The sequence below is a fragment of the Microcaecilia unicolor genome, chromosome 10, assembly GCF_901765095.1.
Source record: "Microcaecilia unicolor chromosome 10, aMicUni1.1, whole genome shotgun sequence".
Taxonomy (NCBI): Eukaryota; Metazoa; Chordata; class Amphibia; order Gymnophiona; family Siphonopidae; genus Microcaecilia; species Microcaecilia unicolor.
In genome coordinates, this window is record NC_044040.1 from 207807621 (window position 1) to 207827901 (window position 20281).

The following is a 20281-nucleotide window of genomic DNA, read 5'->3' on the forward strand; positions in this document are numbered from 1 at the left end:
CTGCCACTCGGAGGGGAGAGAGATATAGGGAGGGAGGCGCAGGGGGCATGGAACTCAGAGGGGGGTATGGAACTCAGAGGGGAGGGGGGAGCCTAGGGAGGGAGGGGGGCATGGAACTCGGAGGAGAGGGAGGGAAGGAGGGCGGGGCATGGAACTCGGAGGAGAGGGGGTCCTGGAACTCAGACAGGGAGGGAGGGAGGGCGGAGGCCTGGAACTCGGAGGAGACAGAGGGGGGGCCTGGAACTTGGACGAGAGGGAGGGAGGGAGGCCTGGAACTCGGAGGAGAGGGAGGGAGGGAGGGGTCCAAGCTGGAACTCGGAGGATAACCTTCCTAGCGCCCGTTTCATTTGTGTGAGAAATGGGCATGTTTTACTATTCTGCATGTTTTGCATTATCATTCCTTCTACTTTCCCGTATGGTTTAATCCTACCCCGTTTTTTCACATGACAGGAAAAAGCCAGATCACAACAGGTACCGATCAACTTCTTTGTACTTTATTCCACCATTTTCTTTGGCACAAGAGAGCTCATAATTAACCCTCTGTTTTCATTTTGATTACTTGCAATGGATGTGTGGCACTTCAGGCACTGTACAAACAGGCTACGTATTTATCATAACTACGTTTAGTGTCACACTTTAGGGCTTGATTGATCTAGGTGTTTCTCCTATTCTGTGCCTATCGGAAATATGCCCTTGGAAGGACAAAACCCCTTGTGGTATTTTATTGGCAAACTAACGCATACAAGCTTCTTTTTTTTTTTTTTAATAAAATCTCCATTTTCAAAATTAATATTTAGTAGGGTTCAATTCAGTGTGCCTATTTCCCATTCTGCTGTGCAGTAACCACAGATCACAGCCATATGTATCTTTTGTGAGGGAGGAGTAAGCGGTGGGAGCTTTTTATAAAATTTCTCATTGTCTTTGTATAAATGACAAGAAATTCTAAACACCATTATAGAAAAACAATTTGAGTGGAAGAAAAACAATTGGAGTGGAAGTAAATACTTTTGATGCCACTCCAATAAAGACTGATTTTTTTTTAAAATCTATTTTGGTGTCTGGGGGTCAGTTGGTCCACCCTTGCTTTTGTTTTGCTTTTTCCTTGTTTACATGTAGGGGTTTGTTTTCCTGCTTGCTTGTTGTTGTGTTGCAAGAAATTCCAAACCCCTCAGTGTTGATAGTTGTACTCAAGTACAAATTGAAAAGTAATGAAGATGGCACAGAACCTTCTGGTAAACCACAATAAAGTTCAGCAGGCTTGGCAAATTCTCATTGCAATGCACCATTTAGGAATGTTGGAACAAAAATTAATTTATACAGTTAGAAACTCTCCCCTATATACCCAAACTTAGGACCCCGTTTACTAAGCTGCGCTATAGGCGCGCTAACTTTTTAGCACACGCTAAAAATTAGCGTTTGCTAACGATAGGGCCACCCGTTATATTCCTTTGGGTGTCTCTAGTGTTAGCGCGCTCACTAAAATGTTTGCACATCTACAGAGCGGCTTAGTTATCAGGGCCCTTAGTGATAGCCACAGATTTCATGCCTGTACCAAAAAGTGTAAACAGGGACTAGTTCTGTAAAGCATTTTCCACATGTAAAGTATGTTTTGCATGTGGATATTGCTTTTTTATATGTAAAAAGGTTCATGGAAACATATAGTAACATAGTAACGTAGTAGATGACGGCAGAAAAAGACCTGCACGGTCCATCCAGTCTGCCCAACAAGATAAACTCACGTGTGCTACTTTTTGTGTATACTTTACCTTGATTTGTATCTGCCATTGTCAGGGCACAGACCGTAGAAGTCTGCCCAGCACTAGCCCCACCTCCCAACCACCAGTCCCGCCTCCCACCACCGGATCCCACCACATATCAGCTGTGGGCATAGTTTAGGTGAAGTAGGGTGGAGTTGAGATGTATGCATAGAGTCCGTGAACATATTTACACCTATGTTGGAGCAGGTGGCAATTTGTGCGAGAGTATTTTTGGGCTACACGGAAAAGTACTGGGACCCTATTTTATGACAGTACATGAGCATCTGTATTGCCTGCTTAAAATAAGGTGGTATATGGAAACTTTGTTAGATGCCTTTTTTTTTTTTTTTTAAATAAAAATACCTCAAAAGTTTGCATGTGAAAATATTCATATAGGTTTAAAAAATGAGCTTTCCATGTATACTTTGCCTCCTTGACATGCCTCTGCCCTGTTTTTGTTTAGATTAAAGAACGTATATACTTACAAAAGAGGTCAGTCATCAAAGCCTAATTATAAACATTTAAATTATTCCATCATAACAGGTTAATCATGACGCGCTGGGAGCTAGTAGAAAATTGAATACTCATGGTCTTCAGAATTGCTGATCAGAGTTGATTGCTGTGTGATGAGTTTATTCCATTGATGACTGATCGGGGATGGGGGGTGGAGGCTGGGGGAAGAAATATTGGCTAAACATAAATTCTTCAGGCCCTATTCAAAAGACTTTTTTTCCAGGCACAGAGTGGGAGAAACCCTCTTATGGACAAGAGCCCTCAAGGTTTTACATTGGTCATGTGATTCTCTGCTTTATTAATATTACCCCCTTTGTTTTTTGTTTTCTATTTCCTCTATCTTTTGATGATGACTTCTAGTTAAAGGACTGACAGATCTTTTGCAATAGTAGAGCAGATTAATTGATATTTGTAGGTTACATTGGACATAATGGAATTTTATTTAGAAAGTTGTTCAGTTCGTTTTTATGATTAATTTTGATATGGAGCTCTGAGTTACTGATAATGTTTGTAGGGGCAGAACGATAGTATAATTGATGCAGGCTTTTGTTAATTTTAGCCTTGATAGGCAGATACCTAGATTATTTGCTTTTTTTTGCTAAAGGGGCTTAGTGTATCTGAATTCTTATAATGTGCCTTGAGTTCATTCTGGAAAGGCAAAGTAGAAATTCAGAATTAAATATTATTATAAGATAATGAACCAACAATTTCTTCTTGGCCATCTATCCAGTGATGATGATATATTTATTTTTATCCTAGTTCTATTTGATGTATTGTATATTAAAAGTAATATATCAAATTTTTGTTTTGTTGTTTTTTTAAAATTGTGCATGTTTTGTTACCCACCTTGGAAAAAAACTGGCTATAAATAATAAAACACAAACATTAAAGGCAAAAATTCTGTTCCATCAGGAATGGAATTTGGAATCTTGTCTCTCTTATAAAATAACTGTTGGATATTCAGTATGAACATTGGCAAACAACAATAGTCAGCAGTGTCTCGAGAGAATTTTTCAATCGTGTAAGAATTAGAGACGTAGCAAAAGTACTTTTAGCAAATAAGGTGTGTGTTTGGGTCTTGTTCCTCTGAGGCGCGAAAGGGGAATTCGGTGAAAGAGAAGGCCGGAATTTCCGTGGTTAGAGTCCAAGAAGTTTTTCCAATATGGTTACACTATATGTATTTTTTTGTTTTGCCCCCCTGAATTTTCTTTTTCTACTCCTTTTTCCATGCTGATGTATAACCAGACCACCTCCTTGGTACTAACAGTTTTACTTGGTGTAAAAAGGTAAATGACATTGGTGAGTCTTTGTGCAGAACTGACAAAATATATTTTGTGTAACTTAATGTTGCTGTTCTTAAAATGCTGTACTACGTCCTTCCCACTGATCTGTAAATAAGAATGCCTCATCTTCACTCCTGTGTTCCTACCTCCTTTCTTATTTTTTTTGTACAGGCGTTGGTTTTCAATACAGAATAATCAACTGGTGTACCAGAAGAAATTTAAGGTAGGTTGTCCTATTAACAAAAAATAGCAGCTGGAACGCCCGATATCCCTTCTTGCCTTGTGATTCTACTCCACCTACTGACCATTTGGCTTTTTTTTGTTGTTGTTGATAGAATGGAGAAAGTAATAAAAATATTACACTGATTTTACCAAATTTAGGGTCCTTTTACTAAGGTGTGCTGAAAAATGGCTTGTGGTAGTGTAGGCTCAGGTTTTGGGTGCGCACCGATCCATTTTTCAGCACACGTACAAAAAGAGGCCTTATTAAAATTTTTGCTGAAAATGGACGTGCGGCAAAATCAAAATTGCCACGCGTCCATTTTGGGTCTGTGACCTTACCGCCAGCCATTGACCTAGTAGTAAAGTCTCACACGGTAATACATAAATTAAAGTAATGACCTACTTGCGTCAAATGCCACTTGGCACAAGTCCGATAAGTGCGGCAGAAAATAAAAATGATTTTTCAGCCACGTGTATTGGACGCGCGCCAAAAAGGAAATTACCGCAAGAGCCACGCGGTAGTCGGGTGGTAACTCCATTTTGGCACACGGGCACGCGTAGACGCTTACGCGGCTTAGTAAAAGAGCCCTTTAGAATATTACTACAAGCTGGAAATTTAGATTAAAGCCAATAAAAATGATCATATTGTGAGGGAATTTTGAAATCTGAAGGAGCCTTTGCAGATAAGTGAATGTTTTACTTTGCTAGGAAATTTGGTGGCTTAAAGCTTGGGATAGAAGAGAGAGTATGGGTTTGTCGATTTAAATTCTGTTGTAATTCCATCAAAAAGCAAAAATGAGTTATTAGTTTCTTTAAAAAATCTAAAATTCATTTACAACCTTCGATCAAATAAGGTAGATATTAAATCGGTGAAAGAGTCTCTAAAGTTCATTTGTGGATTGTCTTGGTACACGTGGGAACCTTTGGAGAAGGCAGATATTTTGGACCCATTTCAGTATGGGTTCTTTTCTGCTCAGGGTACTGAGCAGAACCTGGGGGACAGCAGACAATTGCACAAAAGTGCATGATTTGAAGGATGCTATCAAAACGGGGAAATTAAGGCATCCCAAAAGAAAGGCTGTAATAAAGGCAAAAGTAGCCCAAGTGCCTTTAAGTGAAGAACGTAGAGTTGAGAGCTTGCAGAGTATCATGATTAACTGCTAAGTACATAAGTATTGCCATACTGGGAAAGACCAAAGGTCCATCGAGTCCAGCATCCTGTTTCCAACAATGGCCAATCCAGGTCACAAATACCCGGCAAGATCCCAAGGCAGGTTGTAGATACAAACAGACATGCTTTGAAATGTCTCTACACAAATGCTAGAAGCCTAACCAAAAAAAAAAAAAAAAAAGGATGAGAGAATTAGAATATATAGGACTAAATGAAGGAGTAGATATATAATAGGAATCTCAGAGTCCTGGTAGAAGAATGCGAGGGTATAAGCTATATTGCAATGATAGGGTAAATCAAATTGGTGGAGAGATGGTGTTATGTGTTAGAGGTCATTGATTCAAACAGAATAAAAGTTCTGCAGGAAACTGAATGCACTGTGGAGTATTTATGGATAGAAATAGCATGTGTGAAGGCAGAGAGAATAGCAGTGGGGTGGGGGGGGTATACTACAGTCCACCTGACCAGAACAAGCAGACAGATGATGAAATGTTAACATAAATTAGGGCAGCTTGCATAATAGTGATTTCAGTTACCCCAGGGTTGACTGGATAAATGTCACATCAGGAAATTCTGCTCAGTGTGCTGCTGCGGCTAGGAAAGCGAATAGAATGTTGGGTGTTATTAGGAAGGGTATGGAGTCCAGGTGTGCGGATGTTATAATGCCGTTGTATCGCTCCATGGTGCGACCGCACCTGGAGTATTGTGTTCAGTACTGGTCTCCGTATCTCAAAAAAGATATAGTAGAATTGGAAAAGGTACAGCGAAGGGCGACGAAAATGATAGTGGGGATGGGACGACTTTCCTATGAAGAGAGGCTGAGAAGGCTAGGGCTTTTCAGCTTGGAGAAGAGACGGCTGAGGGGAGATATGATAGAAGTGTATAAAATAATGAGTGGAATGGATCGGGTGGATGTGAAGCGACTGTTCACGCTATCCAAAAATACTAGGACTAGAGGGCATGAGTTGAAGCTACAGTGTGGTAAATTTAAAACGAATCGGAGAAAGTTTTTCTTCACCCAACGTGTAATTAGACTCTGGAATTCGTTGCCGGAGAACATGGTACGGGCGGTTAGCTTGACGGAGTTTAAAAAGGGGTTAGATAGATTCCTAAAGGACAAGTCCATAGACCGCTATTAAATGGACTTGGAAAAATTCCGCATTTTTAGGTATAACTTGTCTGGAATGTTTTTACGTTTGGGGAGCGTGCCAGGTGCCCTTGACCTGGATTGGCCACTGTCGGTGACAGGATGCTGGGCTAGATGGACCTTTGGTCTTTCCCAGTATGGCACTACTTATGTACTTATGTAGGTAGGTAAAGTCCCCAGAGGAAAATAAATGATTGCTTCATGGAGTATTTGGTCCAGGAATCAACAAGAGGAGGAGCTATTTTAGATGTAGTCCTTAGTGAAATGTAGGATTTGGTACAAGATGTAATTATGTTGGGACCTTTAAGCAAATAGTGATTGATAACATGATTAAATTTGAATCGGTCACCTTTTTCAAAGTGAAATATTAATGTAGCAGATATCCTTAGTGTCTTCATTCCAGTTGTTATAAAATATGGAAAATGGTTAAAATATATATTTTTTAAAAGGCTAAAAGGAGCAGCTGGAAGGTTAAGACTTCATATAAAGCATGGATTTCGTTTTTTGGAAGCTCAGACCATATGTATCCCACATATTTAAAAGAGAAAACAAACAAAGGCAGAAGGAAGCCAAATGATAAGTTGCAATGGGCTATTATAGCTAAAAGAATATCTTTAAAAAATGGGGAAAAACTCTGAATAAGGAAAACGAGAAACAGCATAAGCACTGGCAAGTTAGATGTGAAGCACTGATAAAGAAAGCAAAAAGAGCATACCATAGAGTCAAAAACTCATCATAACTTTTCAAGATATGTTCAAAGCAGTTGGATTATTTGATGATCATGAAAGTTAATTGGGGTTATCGGAATAAAAACTAAACTAAAATGTTTGCAGATAATCCTAATGAATTTTCATGATTGATATCCTGAAAATCAAGTGTATGTTATGGCTTTTGAAGTCCGGATTTGTATACTTCTGATATGATAGATGTGGAAAACAGCTGTAGAGCTGATCAGGAGAGAGAGATTTGTTGATAATCTTGGTTTCTTTTCCATTTAGGATAATCCCACTGTTGTTGTTGAAGATTTGCGACTTTGCACAGTTAAACATTGTGAAGATATAGAAAGACGTTTTTGCTTTGAGGTTGTCTCACCCACCAAGTACGTGATGATTTTTTAAAATATGCCATTTCGTGAAGTTTGTCTTTAAATTAGATAGACATGACACTGTTCAAAGAATGTTAAAAACTATCATCCTGAGTTTAAAACATTGCCATAGTTTACACAGAGACTGTCTCAGTTTATTTTCCCCTCCCAAGAGACCAAACAATGCATGTTTTAATGTGACTAGTAAAAAAGCCCCGTTTCTGATGCAAATGAAACGGGGGCTAGCAAGGTTTTCTTCAGAGTGTGCATGTGGGAGTGTGTCTGTCCCCTCCCCCCTCCGAGTGGAGTCCTTCAGTGTTAAGTTTCCTGCTGTGCTGTGTTTGTGTTACAGAGAGAGTGAGGGTATCTCTCTCCCCTCCCCCCTCTGAGTCCTTCACTGTGTTACAGAGAGAGCGAGGGTGGGGCAGACACTCATGGGGAAACCGGATATCTCTGGCGCTTCACACTTCCGGCTGGAGGCTTCATTTAGAACGTTGGTGGTGCCTTTTATATATAGAGATTGGGGGGAAAAAATGAATGTCTTCTGCATGTTTATCTCTTTTTACTCTGTCCCTTCTCTCCCATCTAATTTATTTGTATTTTAATTACCACTGGTCTGGCAATAGCCTTATCAGTACATTGTTAGCCACTTTGAGCCTGCACACATGTGGGAAAAGGTGGGGTATAAATGTTCTAAATAAATAAATGTTGTATGTATATTATTCTGACCTAAAATAACTTGTCTTTCTCTAGGAGCTGTATACTGCAAGCAGACTCCGAAAAGCTTCGTCAGGCATGGATTAAAGCAGTTCAGGCCAGCATTGCAACGGCATACAGGGAAAAGGGGAGCGAGACTGAGGTTGGTACAGATGAAGAGGTATCACAGCTGTAACATTTCTTCCAAACAGGGTCTTTCCTGTAGAGGGTGGAAATATATAAATTAAAGCCGCCTGTACACTGGAGTCCACACCTGCATTTTGTGGTCTTCTAGGGCCCAGTTTACTAAAGGTGTGCTAACGTTTTTAGTCTACATGCTTAGTCCTTGAGGTCTGTATTTGCTGTACTTTTATGTAACCAGATATAGAGATTTGCCTTTGTGAGGTTAAGCCATTTGTTGATCATCTGTCTTAAGGAACAGTTAAGTCGGACCAGATTTTAAAAAAAAATTTTGTAATGAAAGCTGAACACCAAGGTTGACCTACCTTCTCTTTGCCACCTATGGCTTTTATGGTGTAGTGTCTGATGTACTCGGTGCTATAATTTGTCAGCTCCTTGTGTGTGTCAAATATTTTTGTAGAAGACTGACCGAAAGTCATCCTCCTCTACGGGAAGCGTAGAATCTGGCAGCGAAGTGAAAGAGAAGTTGGTACAAGGCGAAAGCGCACTCCAGCGGGTTCAGTGTATTGCTGGCAATAGCAGCTGTTGTGATTGTGGCTTGGCAGATCCTCGTTGGGCCAGCATCAACCTGGGCATTACCCTGTGTATTGAATGTTCAGGCATACACAGGTAGGCAATCCTTGGAGCTGTGCGCCTTTTCTCACAGAATAATAAAGGCATTGATTTGAACACACATCAAATTCCAGCAAGGGTCTCGCACTCATTATAGCACCAGTTCTGCAGCTCACTTTTGGACTGTACCATGAGCGTAACATGTTGGAGGTCCTGAATGCCTTAGCCTCATGGCTCATTTTGCTGTTGGGGGTACATGTCTCACTTGCAATTGAATTAGAAAAGTAAAATGTATGATGGTCTCTATAAAGTATTATGGAGAACACGGGAAACAGTGGCGTTTTCGGTGTCATTTTTAACTGAAAATGACAGGGGGACCCCCCTCTCCAATTTAGTTTTCTCCCCACCTCGTCAGTAGTGCATTGTTCAAATATGGTGCACTGTCGCTCATATGGGACACACACTATTAATGACATTGTCACCAAAACAAGAAAATGTAAAAAGTCCCAAATAAAATGCAAATTCTCGTAAACACACAGGAAAGTAAACAAACTGAAAATTTTTGGCCTGCACACCCCTAAAAATGTGTGAAATAAAACAAAAAGCCGAACTCATCAGTATATGCATCACGAGTGCGTAATAAAGACAGCTTTCCCTTTTCTTGGGCTAGTGTTTCCATACGTGTTAATTTCATACATTCTGTGACTGGAGTGAACCTCACTTCTATGTCAGGGTATGTTGGAGATGTTTCCAGATTTAGTGCCAGTCCTGGTCTCAACACATGCACTGTGTCAGAGAGCTGCCTCCTGGAGCTCTTACGATGCAGTACGGATGAGGTTCACTTGTAAATTCTTTTTAATCGGGTCAGCGTTGTCCAGTATAATCGGGGACAGTTTCTGTATTTCTCTGCCATATTTTCTGGTTCTCCAATTGCGTTTTTGGTACTTGAAGATTTTTTTTCTTTCCTCTATTTAGGAGTCTTGGTGTTCACTTTTCAAAAGTAAGATCATTAACGTTAGATACCTGGGAGCCTGAGCTGCTAAAGGTATGTATTTATTTATTAACTAATTAACCAACCAACCAGCTTTTATAAAATTTCACCCAGAGCAAGGAATAGCTTGATGTAAAATGTCCAGATGCAATCAATCAGGAATCCTAATAATAGAAATAATGTAATACAGAGTCAGAAATAAATATATTTTTTAAATTTTAAAACTGCACAGTAAAGCAGGGAAGGACCCTTTTTTTTTTTGGCTTCAAATGGTAAAAGCTTTTGAGATATTAGCCAGTTCCACTTGGGACACTACCATTGTTTAGTGTCCCAAGTGGGTTTAGAATTTCAAAGCAGGGAAGAAACCCTTTTATGCTTCAGATGATAAAAATGTGTCAGATGGTATGGAGGAATATTTGGAGAGACAGGTAGGTGTTTCACCTAATGACACTGAAATGTAATATAGCTTTTTCCCCAAGGATGGTGGGTAAGATATGAGAAGTGGGAACCAAAGGGGCTGAAACCTTTTGGGCAGGAAGCTTGGTGCCCTTTGTAGGCTTATGAATTGGAGGAAGGGATACAACCAAAGTGGGTAGGTTTTGTCAGCAATAGGGAAGCAAGATCTGTTAGGGAAAAAGCACCTGATATAGGGGGGCACGGGGAGTGTGTGGGTGTCTGAAGAGCAGGATTTTGAGGGTATGAAAGGCCCTGCAGTTATCAAAAGGGGAGGCATTTGTTAACATGGGAGGAAGTCACGGGAGTGTGGATTTCAGAAAAAGAAAGCTGTGCCCATTTTAAGCATGATCAGAAAGGCTTAATGAGCAATATGCTAGAGAATAATTATAAAATGTACTATAGGTGGTACCAGACTAGAGAGCTGCATAGGAATGGGGATTGTGGGAATCCTGTGGGATTCCTGTGGGTACAGAAGGAGTTACTGTGGGATTCTGTTGTTGTGGGACTCCTGTGGGAGGGTAGTAAAAATCTCGACTCCAGAGTGAGGCTTGGAATGCCCAGAGAGGCAGTTTGAACACCAGACAGAGGCTTGGAACACTCACTGGTTTAATAGTGAATACCATCCGAAAAACCACAGGAAGCTGTTAGTGTTGGGAGGAAACAGAGGGCCGTGAGCAAGTAAATAATAGTGCCCACTTGTATGGGTGGGGATGGAATGGATCTTGGTGGGTACGAGGGGTATGGGCTAGATGCGTGGGGATGGGTGAAATGTCTGTCCCCAGAGAGGATTTTTGATATATAGTAAAGGTGGGACCTTGTATTGAAGGAGCGTGGGGAGGAGGAGACTTTGCGATACGTGTGGTGGTTGTGCCCTAAGATCCAAGCTTACAGGGGAGAAGTTGTGTGTGTGTGTGTGTGGGGGGGGGGGGTTGGTATACTCATTACTAGGGAGGGGTGTTGAGAAGATGCTTGGGTTTTTCTACCCTAGTGCCCCTAGGACTGCCTGCATACCAGGCTGTTTTGGTGCAACAAATTATGCTGGCTGTGAGATGGGCTGTAGCTGCAGAGTGGAAGGTCTCATCTGTCCCTGGGCTGGCCTGGACTAGGTCTACTTGTCCAAACTAACGACCATGCAGAAGGGGCAACTGGGAAAGTTTGAAGTGTGGGACACTTATGTCCAGTGAATTAGGAAAGGCTGGGAGAGGTTGGTGATTAGAGAGGGGCTGTCGTAACGCCTGTATTATCTGAGGGAGGGTTAACTTGGTTTAAAGGATTGGGGGAGGGGCTGGGTATAGGGATGAACATGGGGGGGGGGGGGATGCTTAATTTTGTTGTTTGGGACACAGTAATGGACAGAATAGGGAATAATATGGAAATTGTTATTGTTGCTGGCATGCTCTAATTGGTCCTCAGAAGAAACCATGAGGGTCAGAAACTTATATGGTATTCTAAAATACAGTTAAATAAATAAAGCACAAATAAATAAAAAAACACAGTAGAGCATTCATGTAACAAATGATAAATGACAGCAGGATACAAATAATACGTCATAATAGGCAGCATGGAGGAACATTCATATAACATGGATATAATACTTAACAATGTCAGCACAATAGAAATGAAACCCCTTAATAGGCAACTCATTAGAACATTCAGATAACGGATGTGATGCTCCTAATATCCGTTCTATACAATGAAACATCTTTGGTATCTGAGAAGGAAAGTGCAGTTGAGACATGTAAACACATAGACACGCAGGAATATGGGTAGTGGGTGACTAAAATGAAGGCAGATTATATATACACAACCATTATTCATAGTGAAATTTAAATGAATGATTTTTTTTTTTGCTGCAGAAAATTAATTTCCATTTTCTTGCCAAACAGCTAATGTGTGAACTTGGAAATGATGTTATAAATGGAATCTATGAAGCTAAAGTGCAAAGAATGGGTGTGAAGAAGCCTCAGCATGGAAGCCAAAGGTGTCTGCATAATTTTTGCATGTTAGCCTGTTTTTCTTTTTTTTTAAGCAACTTCTAAACTTTACATTTTATTAGAGAAAGCAGTACCTTTATTAATTCCATTGTGTCAGCTTGTTAGAAAGAATGACCTCATCTGTGGCATGTAATTGGATGAACAGTTCAAAAACAGTTGGGTAGGAGGGGGTGACAGGATGATGTACTTGAGAGGTTAGATGTATGCATTCATAACTTCATAAGGCCAGTTTTCCTCTAGGGAACTAGACTAAAAATGGATGTTACCTACAGGTGCTTTAGTACTTGAAGGTGATGGTAAATGTAGCACCGTCAATGAATCATGTTCTGTCCACTGTAACTAGTAGTCACGCCCCAGTGTGTTTATCCATGGCAGACAAGAGAAAGAGGCGTACATCAAAGCGAAGTACGTGGAGAGGAAGTTTGTTGACAGAGATTCTAAGCCATCTTGTTCATCTGCGCAAAAGACAACGGTGATCTCCCAGAGCAAAGAGGAAAACAGACTCAGTGGTTCAGAGAAATCTCCAAAGCTAGAGGAACATGGCAAAATACCATCCCAGAGTTCAGGTATTTCCACCTTCCGACCTTCCTTCGCCTCCTCCTCTTCCTCAAACACTTTGGGCTGAAAAGACTATACAACCAGAAAATTCACTTGAAAATACTGCTCAGGTCCCTGTGTACCTTAAGGAAATTGACATACTCTGTATGTGCATGTTTTAATGACTCCTCCATGTCTAGTACTTCTAATCACTTATATATGCAGCTCTATATAGGTGACCATAGGAAGTCATGCCAGCTCCATGGAGCTTATGATTTTTGTTATATTTGTACCCCGCGCTTTCCCACTCATGGCAGGCTCAATGCGGCTTACATGGGGCAATGGAGGGTTAAGTGACTTGCCCAGAGTCCCACTAGCAACATTCCATGTAGAAGTCGGCCCTTGCAGATCACCAATATGGCCACGCAGGCTTCTGCTTCTGTGAGTCTGACGTCCTGCATGTACGTGCAGGAGGTCAGACTCACAGAAACAGAAGCCTGCGCAGCCTTCTACATGGAATAGCAATATTCCATGTAGAATCTCCAATAGTAGCAACATTCCATGTAGAATCTCCAATAGTATCTATTTTATTTTTGTTACATTTGTACCCTGCACGTTCCCACTCATGGCAGGCTCAATGCGGCTTACATGGGGCAATGGAGGGTTAAGTGACTTGCCCAGAGTCACAAGGAGCTGCCTGTGCCTGAAGTGGAAATCGAACTCAGTTTCTCAGTTCCCCAGGACCAAAGTCCACCACCCTAACCACTAGGCCACTCCTCCACTGTTGCTACTATTTGAGATTCTACATGGAATGTTGCTATTCCACTAGCAACATTCCATGTAGAAGTCGGCCCTTGCAGATCACCAATGTGGCCGCGCAGGCTTCTGCTTCTGAGTCTGACGTCCTGCATGTACATGCAGGAGGTCAGACTCACAGAAACAGAAGCCTGCGCAGCCTTCTACATGGAATGTTGCTAGTGGAATAGCAACATTCCATGTAGAATCTCCAATTTCCTCAGCGACCCTCCAGACCGGTCAAGACGCGTGGGGTTATGTCCTCCTACCAGCAGAGGGAGACTGAGAAAACACTAAGCTTTTGAAGCCTGTATATATAACCTGTGCAGAACCTCCACTAGCCAGTATTTTCTCAGCCTCAGCAGAGGTAGCAGTTGACAGCCTGTGCAGTCTCCAATAATCTGGTGAGGTAGTTTGTCATTGGGTCGTAGGATTTTTTCCTTCCAAACTTTATTCTGTTGCAGTACCCTGTACGTGTGTGTAAAAAAAAAAAAAAAAAAAAAGTGCTTTGGGGCCCTGGGTCTGGTGGGGCCCAGTTTTTCCCCCTGGGGTGTTACACCTATGTTTGGGTCCCTCCCCCTGTGCTGCTCTCTATTTCTGTTGGCTTGGCAGCTTTGTGCCTCGGCTGCTTTCTCAGTATTGTAGCCTTGAGTGCCTTACAATTTCCAGATGCCAGAATTAGAGTACTGTGCCTTTAAGGTCAGTTATTCTATGTCATTTTGCTTGCCAGCTTTGTGCCTCGGCTGCTTTCTCAGTATTGTAGCCTTGAGTGCCTTACAATTTCCAGATGCCAGAATTAGAGTACTGTGCCTTTAAGGTCAGTTATTCTATTTCGTTTTGCTTGGCAGCTTTGTGCCTCGGCTGCTTTCTCAGTATTGTAGCCTTGAGTGCCTTACAATTTCCAGCTGCCAGAGTTGGAGTACTGTGCCTTTAAGGGCATTTATTTCTTTATTTTCAGCGGACCGAACGGGGGTTTTGATTCCTTGCTGGAACGAGAGAGCAGCGCTTTCTCCAGTGCTTTTGCAGTGTGAGTGAGTTTTTGGTTTGGCGCGTTTGCGGAACAGCTTTTCCCTTCCCTCGTGGTTTATGGCGGCCCAGCTCCTCCGATGTCGCTCGTGGCGAGGGGTAGAGGCGCCGGGCGCTCAGTGTAGCTTTGCGGTGCACCTATAAAGGTGGCTGCGGCACCCCCCGACTTGACCGCGGAGGGATCGATGGTGTCGGGAGTCTCCGGGTCAGCGGGAGCGTAGGCAGGGCCGCTGTCAGCGGGAACAGTTTCGGCGGGAACAGCCGCCATCTTGAGTCTGACGCGGCCCATGGAGCCGGCTGGTTTTGGGCCTGCGGCCTCCGTTTTTGGCACAAAAGGGCCTAATGACGGTCCAGGAATGGTGGGCTTTCCTCCAGATTTTGTCTGGACGCGGTATCAGGCCTGGAGATCGGGACCCCCCCTCCCCCCCCCCCCCAATTGGAAGAGGGGGCTATTTCCGTCTTGGCTGAGAGACCACGGTTAGAGTGGTTAGAGGACAGGCAATGTTTTTCTCCTGTAGCTGCAGAAGCTGCGCTTAGTGATCTGGGGGAGTCAGATGGAATTGACGGCTCTCAGGAGCAGGATTGTTGGATTCCTGGAGAGGATCCTTCAGTAGTGCGGATTTTCCATAGAGATGAGCTGTCAGAACTCATAGATCAGGTGTCGTCCACCCTTCAGTTTGGTCCTGAGGTGGCGTTGGGGGAAACTGTCCAGGATCCGTTGGTGAAGGGCATTCAGCGTCAGGCGTGATCCTTCCCTATGAACAAGGATCTCCGGGAGATGATTTGTCAGGAATGGGATTTGCCGTGTAAGGTGGCAAAGGCAATGGCGAGGCTTTATCCCCTCCCTCAGGACGATAGGGATTCCTTTAAGGCTCCCATGGTAGATGCAGTAGTGACGGCAGTAATTATAGCTACGGCTATCCCGGTTGATGGAGGAACGGCTCTCCGTGATCCTCAGGATAGGAAGTTGGGATCTTTTCTCAAGCATAGTTTTGTTTTGTCGGCTCTAGCCCTGCAGGCCTCGGTTTGTGGGGGTCTGGTAGCTCGGGCATGTTTTCGTTGGGCCGAGAAGCTCCTGGATGATTCGGTAGATGTTGGTTCTTCTGGGGGTCAGGAGTTAGCCGACTTGGACATGGGTTCATCCTTTTTGTCTGAGGCTTTTATGATTTGTTGCCTACTTCAGACAAAAAATATGGCTATGGTTGTGGGTCTCTGCCACTTAAGGGAGCTATGCTCTTTGGAGAAGATTTGGACAAGTTAGTGTGAGGTCTTAGTGATACCAAGGTTCTATGGCTTCCAGATTTTCGGTTCAAGGCAGGGGCCAGAACTAGTTCCTCTCGGGGACGGTTTAGGGAGGCTCAGCGGTATAGGCCGGGCAGATCGAGTGGGACCTACCCCTAGCTGTCTGTTTGTCCAATTTAGATTGTAAGCTCTGTTGAGCAGGGACTGTCTTTTCATGTTAATTTGTACAGCGCTGCATAAGTCTAGTAGTGCTATAGAAATGTTTAATAGTAGTAGGACCTCTAGGGGTCGGTTTTTCCAGCGCACACAGTTCTTTCGTGAGAGTCGTCGCGGAGGGCGTGGCTTTTCCGCGGGAGGTTAGTATTCAGGCCACAATTCCCAATGAAGGTGTGCGGGCTCAGGCTCTGGTGCATGTTGGGGCTCGGCTGAGTCTGTTTTACCAGAGTTGGGCCCAAATCAGGTCAGATCAGTGGGTTCTCAAGGTGTTTCGAGGCGGATGTGCGCTGGAATTCGAAAGCTGTTCTCCCGAAGTGTTTCTGGAATCCCTCTGTCGGTCTTGGAGCAAGAGGGCAGCAGTGAGGGACACTCTGCGGTGGCTGCTCGCGTTGGGAGCCGTGGTTCCTGTTCCTTCAGATCAGCAACGCTCAGGGTGCTATTTGATCTATTTTGTGGTCCACAAGAAAGAGGACACTTTTCGTCACATTTTAGATCTCAAAAGGGTCAATGCGGCACTCAAGGTGCCCTCTTTCCGGATGGAGACGTTGCGGTCGGTCACTGGTGCGGTCAGGAAAGGAGAGTTTCTCACTTCCCTGGATTTGACGGAAGCTTATCTTCACTTTCCTTTGTGCAGCCTTTTGGTTCCAAGTTACAGGGTCCGATTCGTCGGTTCCTTGCAGAGAAGGCGCCGACGGCCCGTACTTATCGTCAGTCCTGGGCCTGATGGCGGCGACCATAGAGGTAGTTCCGTGGGCCAGGGCGCACATGCGTCAGGTACAGTCAGCTCTGCTCAGTCGTTGGTCCCCTCTGTCGCAGGACTTGGAAATGTGTTGTCCGCTGTCGGTGGCCCCTCGTCTCAGTCTCCGCTGGTGGCTCAGTCCGCGCAATTTGGGAAAGGAATGCCGTTGGAGTCCCCACAGGGGCTGGTAATGGTCACGGATGCCAGTCTGCAAGGTTGGGGGGCACATTGTCTCAGTCAGGTAGCTCAAGGCCGGTGGTCTCGGGCAGAAGCAGAGTGGTCCATCAACCGGCTGGAAACTCGGGCCATTCGGGTGGCGCTCCAGGCCTTGACGTCGGTGGTTCGCCACAAGGCAGTCCGAGTGCTCTGTGACAATGCCATGGCAGTAGCATATGTCAACCGTCAAGGGGGGAACAAAGAGCCTTGGCGGCGCAGTTGAACTCATCTTCAGGCTCTCTTGGCAGCGCATGTGGCCGGGGTAGGTCACATAGATGCAGATTATCTCAGCAGGCACACTCTAGATCCCAGAGAGTGGTCTTTTCTTCGGTCAGTGTTCCAGTGAGTTGTGTCGGTCTGGGGACTTTCGGTGATCTTAGGGCAACGGCTCGCTATGCGCAAGTTCAGAGATTTTTTTTTTTTCTCAGTCGCTGAAGAGACCCTTGAGCGGAGGAAATCGACACTCTTCTGTTGCCTTGGCTTCGGGAGTGACTGTATGTGTTTCCTCTGTGGCTGTTAGTCGGTCGAGTAATATAGCGCATCGAACATCACTCCGGTCGGGTGATTCTGGTAGCTTCGGATTGGCAGCGTCGACCATGGTATGGAGACCTGGTGCGGTTGGCAGGGGCGGCGGCCCTGCCTTTGTTGGGATCAGTTCTGTGTCAAGGCCCGATAATCATGCCGGATCCGGCTCGGTTTTCGCTTATGGCTTGGCTCTTGAGCGGCACAAGTTGAAGAAGAAGGGGCTATCGTCCAGTGGCTTTGCTACGATGTTGAGTTGCCGTAGACGATCCACTTCCTTGGCGTATGTCCGGGTTTGGAGAATCTTTGAGCACTGGTGTGAAGACCATCGAGTTCGGCCGTTTCACTCTTCGGTGGCGGAAGTTTTGGAATTTTTGCACGATGGTGTTGATAGAGGTCTGGCCTTGTCTACACTGAAGGTTCAGGTGGCAGCTTTGTCATGTTTTCGTGGGAAGCTTCAGTGAAAGTCCTTCGCGTCTGTGCCTGAGGTAGTGCGTTTTTTGAAGGGTGTTAAGTTGCTGCGTCCGCCTCAGTGACGGATGGTGCCTCCGTGGGATTTGAAGCTAGTTTTGGATGCTTTGATCAGGCCTCCGTTTGTGCCTCTGGTATCGGCATCTTGTAAGGATTTATCTTTAAAGGCGGTCTTGTTGGTGGCGATTACTTCAGCACGGAGTGTTTCAGAGCTTCAGGCTTTGTCTTTTAGGGAACCATTTTTGTCCTTTCTGAGGGAAAGGTTTCGTTGCGAACGGTGCTTTCCTTTTTTGCCCAAGGTGGTTTCCGAGTTCCATGTTAATCAGGTCATCTCTCTGCCAGTGTTGGGTGATATGGCTGGAGATTCGGAGCAGCGTGGTATTGCCAAGCTGGATGTCAGGAGAGTTTTGAGTTGTTATCTCTCTGGAACTCAGGACTTCAGAGCCTCTGACCGTTTGTTCGTTCTTCATGGTGGCCCAAAGAAGGGTGCAGTGGCTCCTAAGGTGACCATAGCACGGTGGTTGAAGGAGGCGGTTGCATCTGCTTACTTGGTGAAGGGTCCTGTGGTGCCTAGGGGCTGGTCTGCTCATTCCACTAGGGGAATGGCAGCCTCGTGGGCGGAGAATAGTATGATTTCTCTGTTAGATATTTGTCGGGCTGCGGTTTGGTTTTTGTTGCATTCATTTGTGAAGCATTATAGGATTCCTGTGCATGCAAAGGACGAGGTGCGCTTTGGCGCAGCAATTTTGACCTCTGGCCTTAGTAGGTCCCTCCCATAAGTTAGTTACTGCTCTGGTACGTCCCACGCGTCTTGACCGGTCTGGAGGGTCGCTGAGGAAGGTGAAATTAGATCTTACCTGCTAATTTTCTTTCCTCTAGACCCTCCAGACCGGTCAAGAGCCCGCCCTGTCTGTATTGGAGGCCAGGAGGTGTGTTTGTTGGATAATTCTTGGCTGCTGTAAATTGTTGTTTCTCTAATTGCAGACTGTTTATTTCTGTTTTGTGATAGGAGTCCGGGACAGGTGGGGCTCTTCTTTGATAGTCCACCTGTAGAAGCCCAACTGTTTTATCAAAGGCAAAGGAACATGTTTCCGTAAGAGCAAGCGGAAGATGTTTCTTGTTTTTGCAGTTTACTGTGACCACGTACAGGGTTGCTAGTTGTTGTTAGTGTTTTTTGTTTCTCTGCTTTGTCAGGGGTATACTGGCTAGTGGAGGTTCTGCACAGGTTATATATACAGGCTTCAAAAGCTTAGTGTTTTCTCAGTCTCCCTCTGCTGGTAGGAGGACATAACCCCACGCGTCTTGACCGGTCTGGAGGGTCTAGAGGAAAGAAAATTAGCAGGTAAGATCTAATTTCACCATTAGCAACATTCCATGTAGAATCTCCAATAGTATCTATTTTATTTTTGTTACATTTGTACCCTGCGCTTTCCCACTCATGGCAGGCTCAATGCGGCTTACATGGGGCAATGGAGGGTTAAGTGACTTGCCCGGAGTCACAAGGAGCTGCCTGTGCCTGAAGTGGGAATCAAACTCAGTTCCTCAGTTCCCCAGGACCAAAGTCCACCACCCTAACCACTAGGCCACTCTATAGTAAAGACACATAGACAAGACAAATAAGAGGTGGAAAATGGGAGCAGTTGACTTAATGTTTGGTGAGAAATAATGGGGAGGTGAATAAGAAATGGCATGGACCTGTAGTGAACTCATCTTCCTAGAAATCTGTCAGAATTCTGTTCAGGAATTGATACACCTAACTCTGGATAAGAAAACTAGACAGTAGGGTTGGTGGGACTGAACATGACATAATTTAGTATCCTGCCCCATGGAGTCCCCCAGGGTTCTCTCTTATCTCCTACATTATTTGATGTTGTTTTGCATTTATTGGGTTTTGAATTGGAAAAAGAAGGATTTCATTCTTGTAGTTATGCAGATAACATAACAATCATGATTTCAGTTCTTTCAACATGTGTGCATTACCATGATAGGGTCCTGGATGAAGAAATATAAACTGAATACAGATAAAACCAAATTTCTTTTATTGGACAATAAACCAGATCCTCTTATTTGGCCAAACTAAATATGATTTATCTCCAGTGATTAAAATTTTGGGGTTTTATATATAGAGACCAACTTTATCTCTTGAACATTAAATTAATGTGTTAATTAGGTTCCTTCTTATTGATGAGAAAATTAAGGCATATTAGGAAGCATTTTGAATTAGAACAATTTAGATTGCTATTGCAATCTTTATTGCTCTCAAAACTGGTTTACTGTAATCCTAGCTGTATTGGATTATCTAGATAAGCTTTAGAAAAATTGCAGAAGAGACAAAATACTGCAGTTTCGTTAATTGTTTCCTTAAATATATGGATTTCACAATATTAATCTCCATTGGCTGCCTATAGAGGCGAACATTAAGACGATGGACCAATTCAGTTTCTCTGCCT

The 20281-nt window shown here is 43.8% G+C and overlaps 1 protein-coding gene across 6 annotated transcripts in view; it reads left to right on the forward strand.

Moving 5' to 3' along the window:
* Nucleotides 1-20281, forward strand: part of ACAP2 (ArfGAP with coiled-coil, ankyrin repeat and PH domains 2) — a 160869-nt gene that overhangs the window by 112403 nt on the left and 28185 nt on the right. For 4 of the 6 annotated variants that reach the window (XR_003943647.1, XM_030217153.1, XM_030217155.1 and 1 more), the window contains 8 exons: nucleotides 451-471; nucleotides 3725-3776; nucleotides 7092-7192; nucleotides 7931-8036; nucleotides 8475-8683; nucleotides 9602-9671; nucleotides 11960-12054; nucleotides 12443-12633. Coding sequence is in view for 5 of the 6 variants with exons in the window: in XM_030217153.1 (XP_030073013.1) it covers nucleotides 451-471; nucleotides 3725-3776; nucleotides 7092-7192; nucleotides 7931-8036; nucleotides 8475-8683; nucleotides 9602-9671; nucleotides 11960-12054; nucleotides 12443-12633 (845 nt within the window). In the remaining variant the exon portion in view is untranslated. The remainder of the gene's footprint in view (nucleotides 1-450; nucleotides 472-3724; nucleotides 3777-7091; nucleotides 7193-7930; nucleotides 8037-8474; nucleotides 8684-9601; nucleotides 9672-11959; nucleotides 12055-12442; nucleotides 12634-20281) is intronic. The other 2 variants (XM_030217156.1, XM_030217158.1) reach the window with 1 other exon arrangement.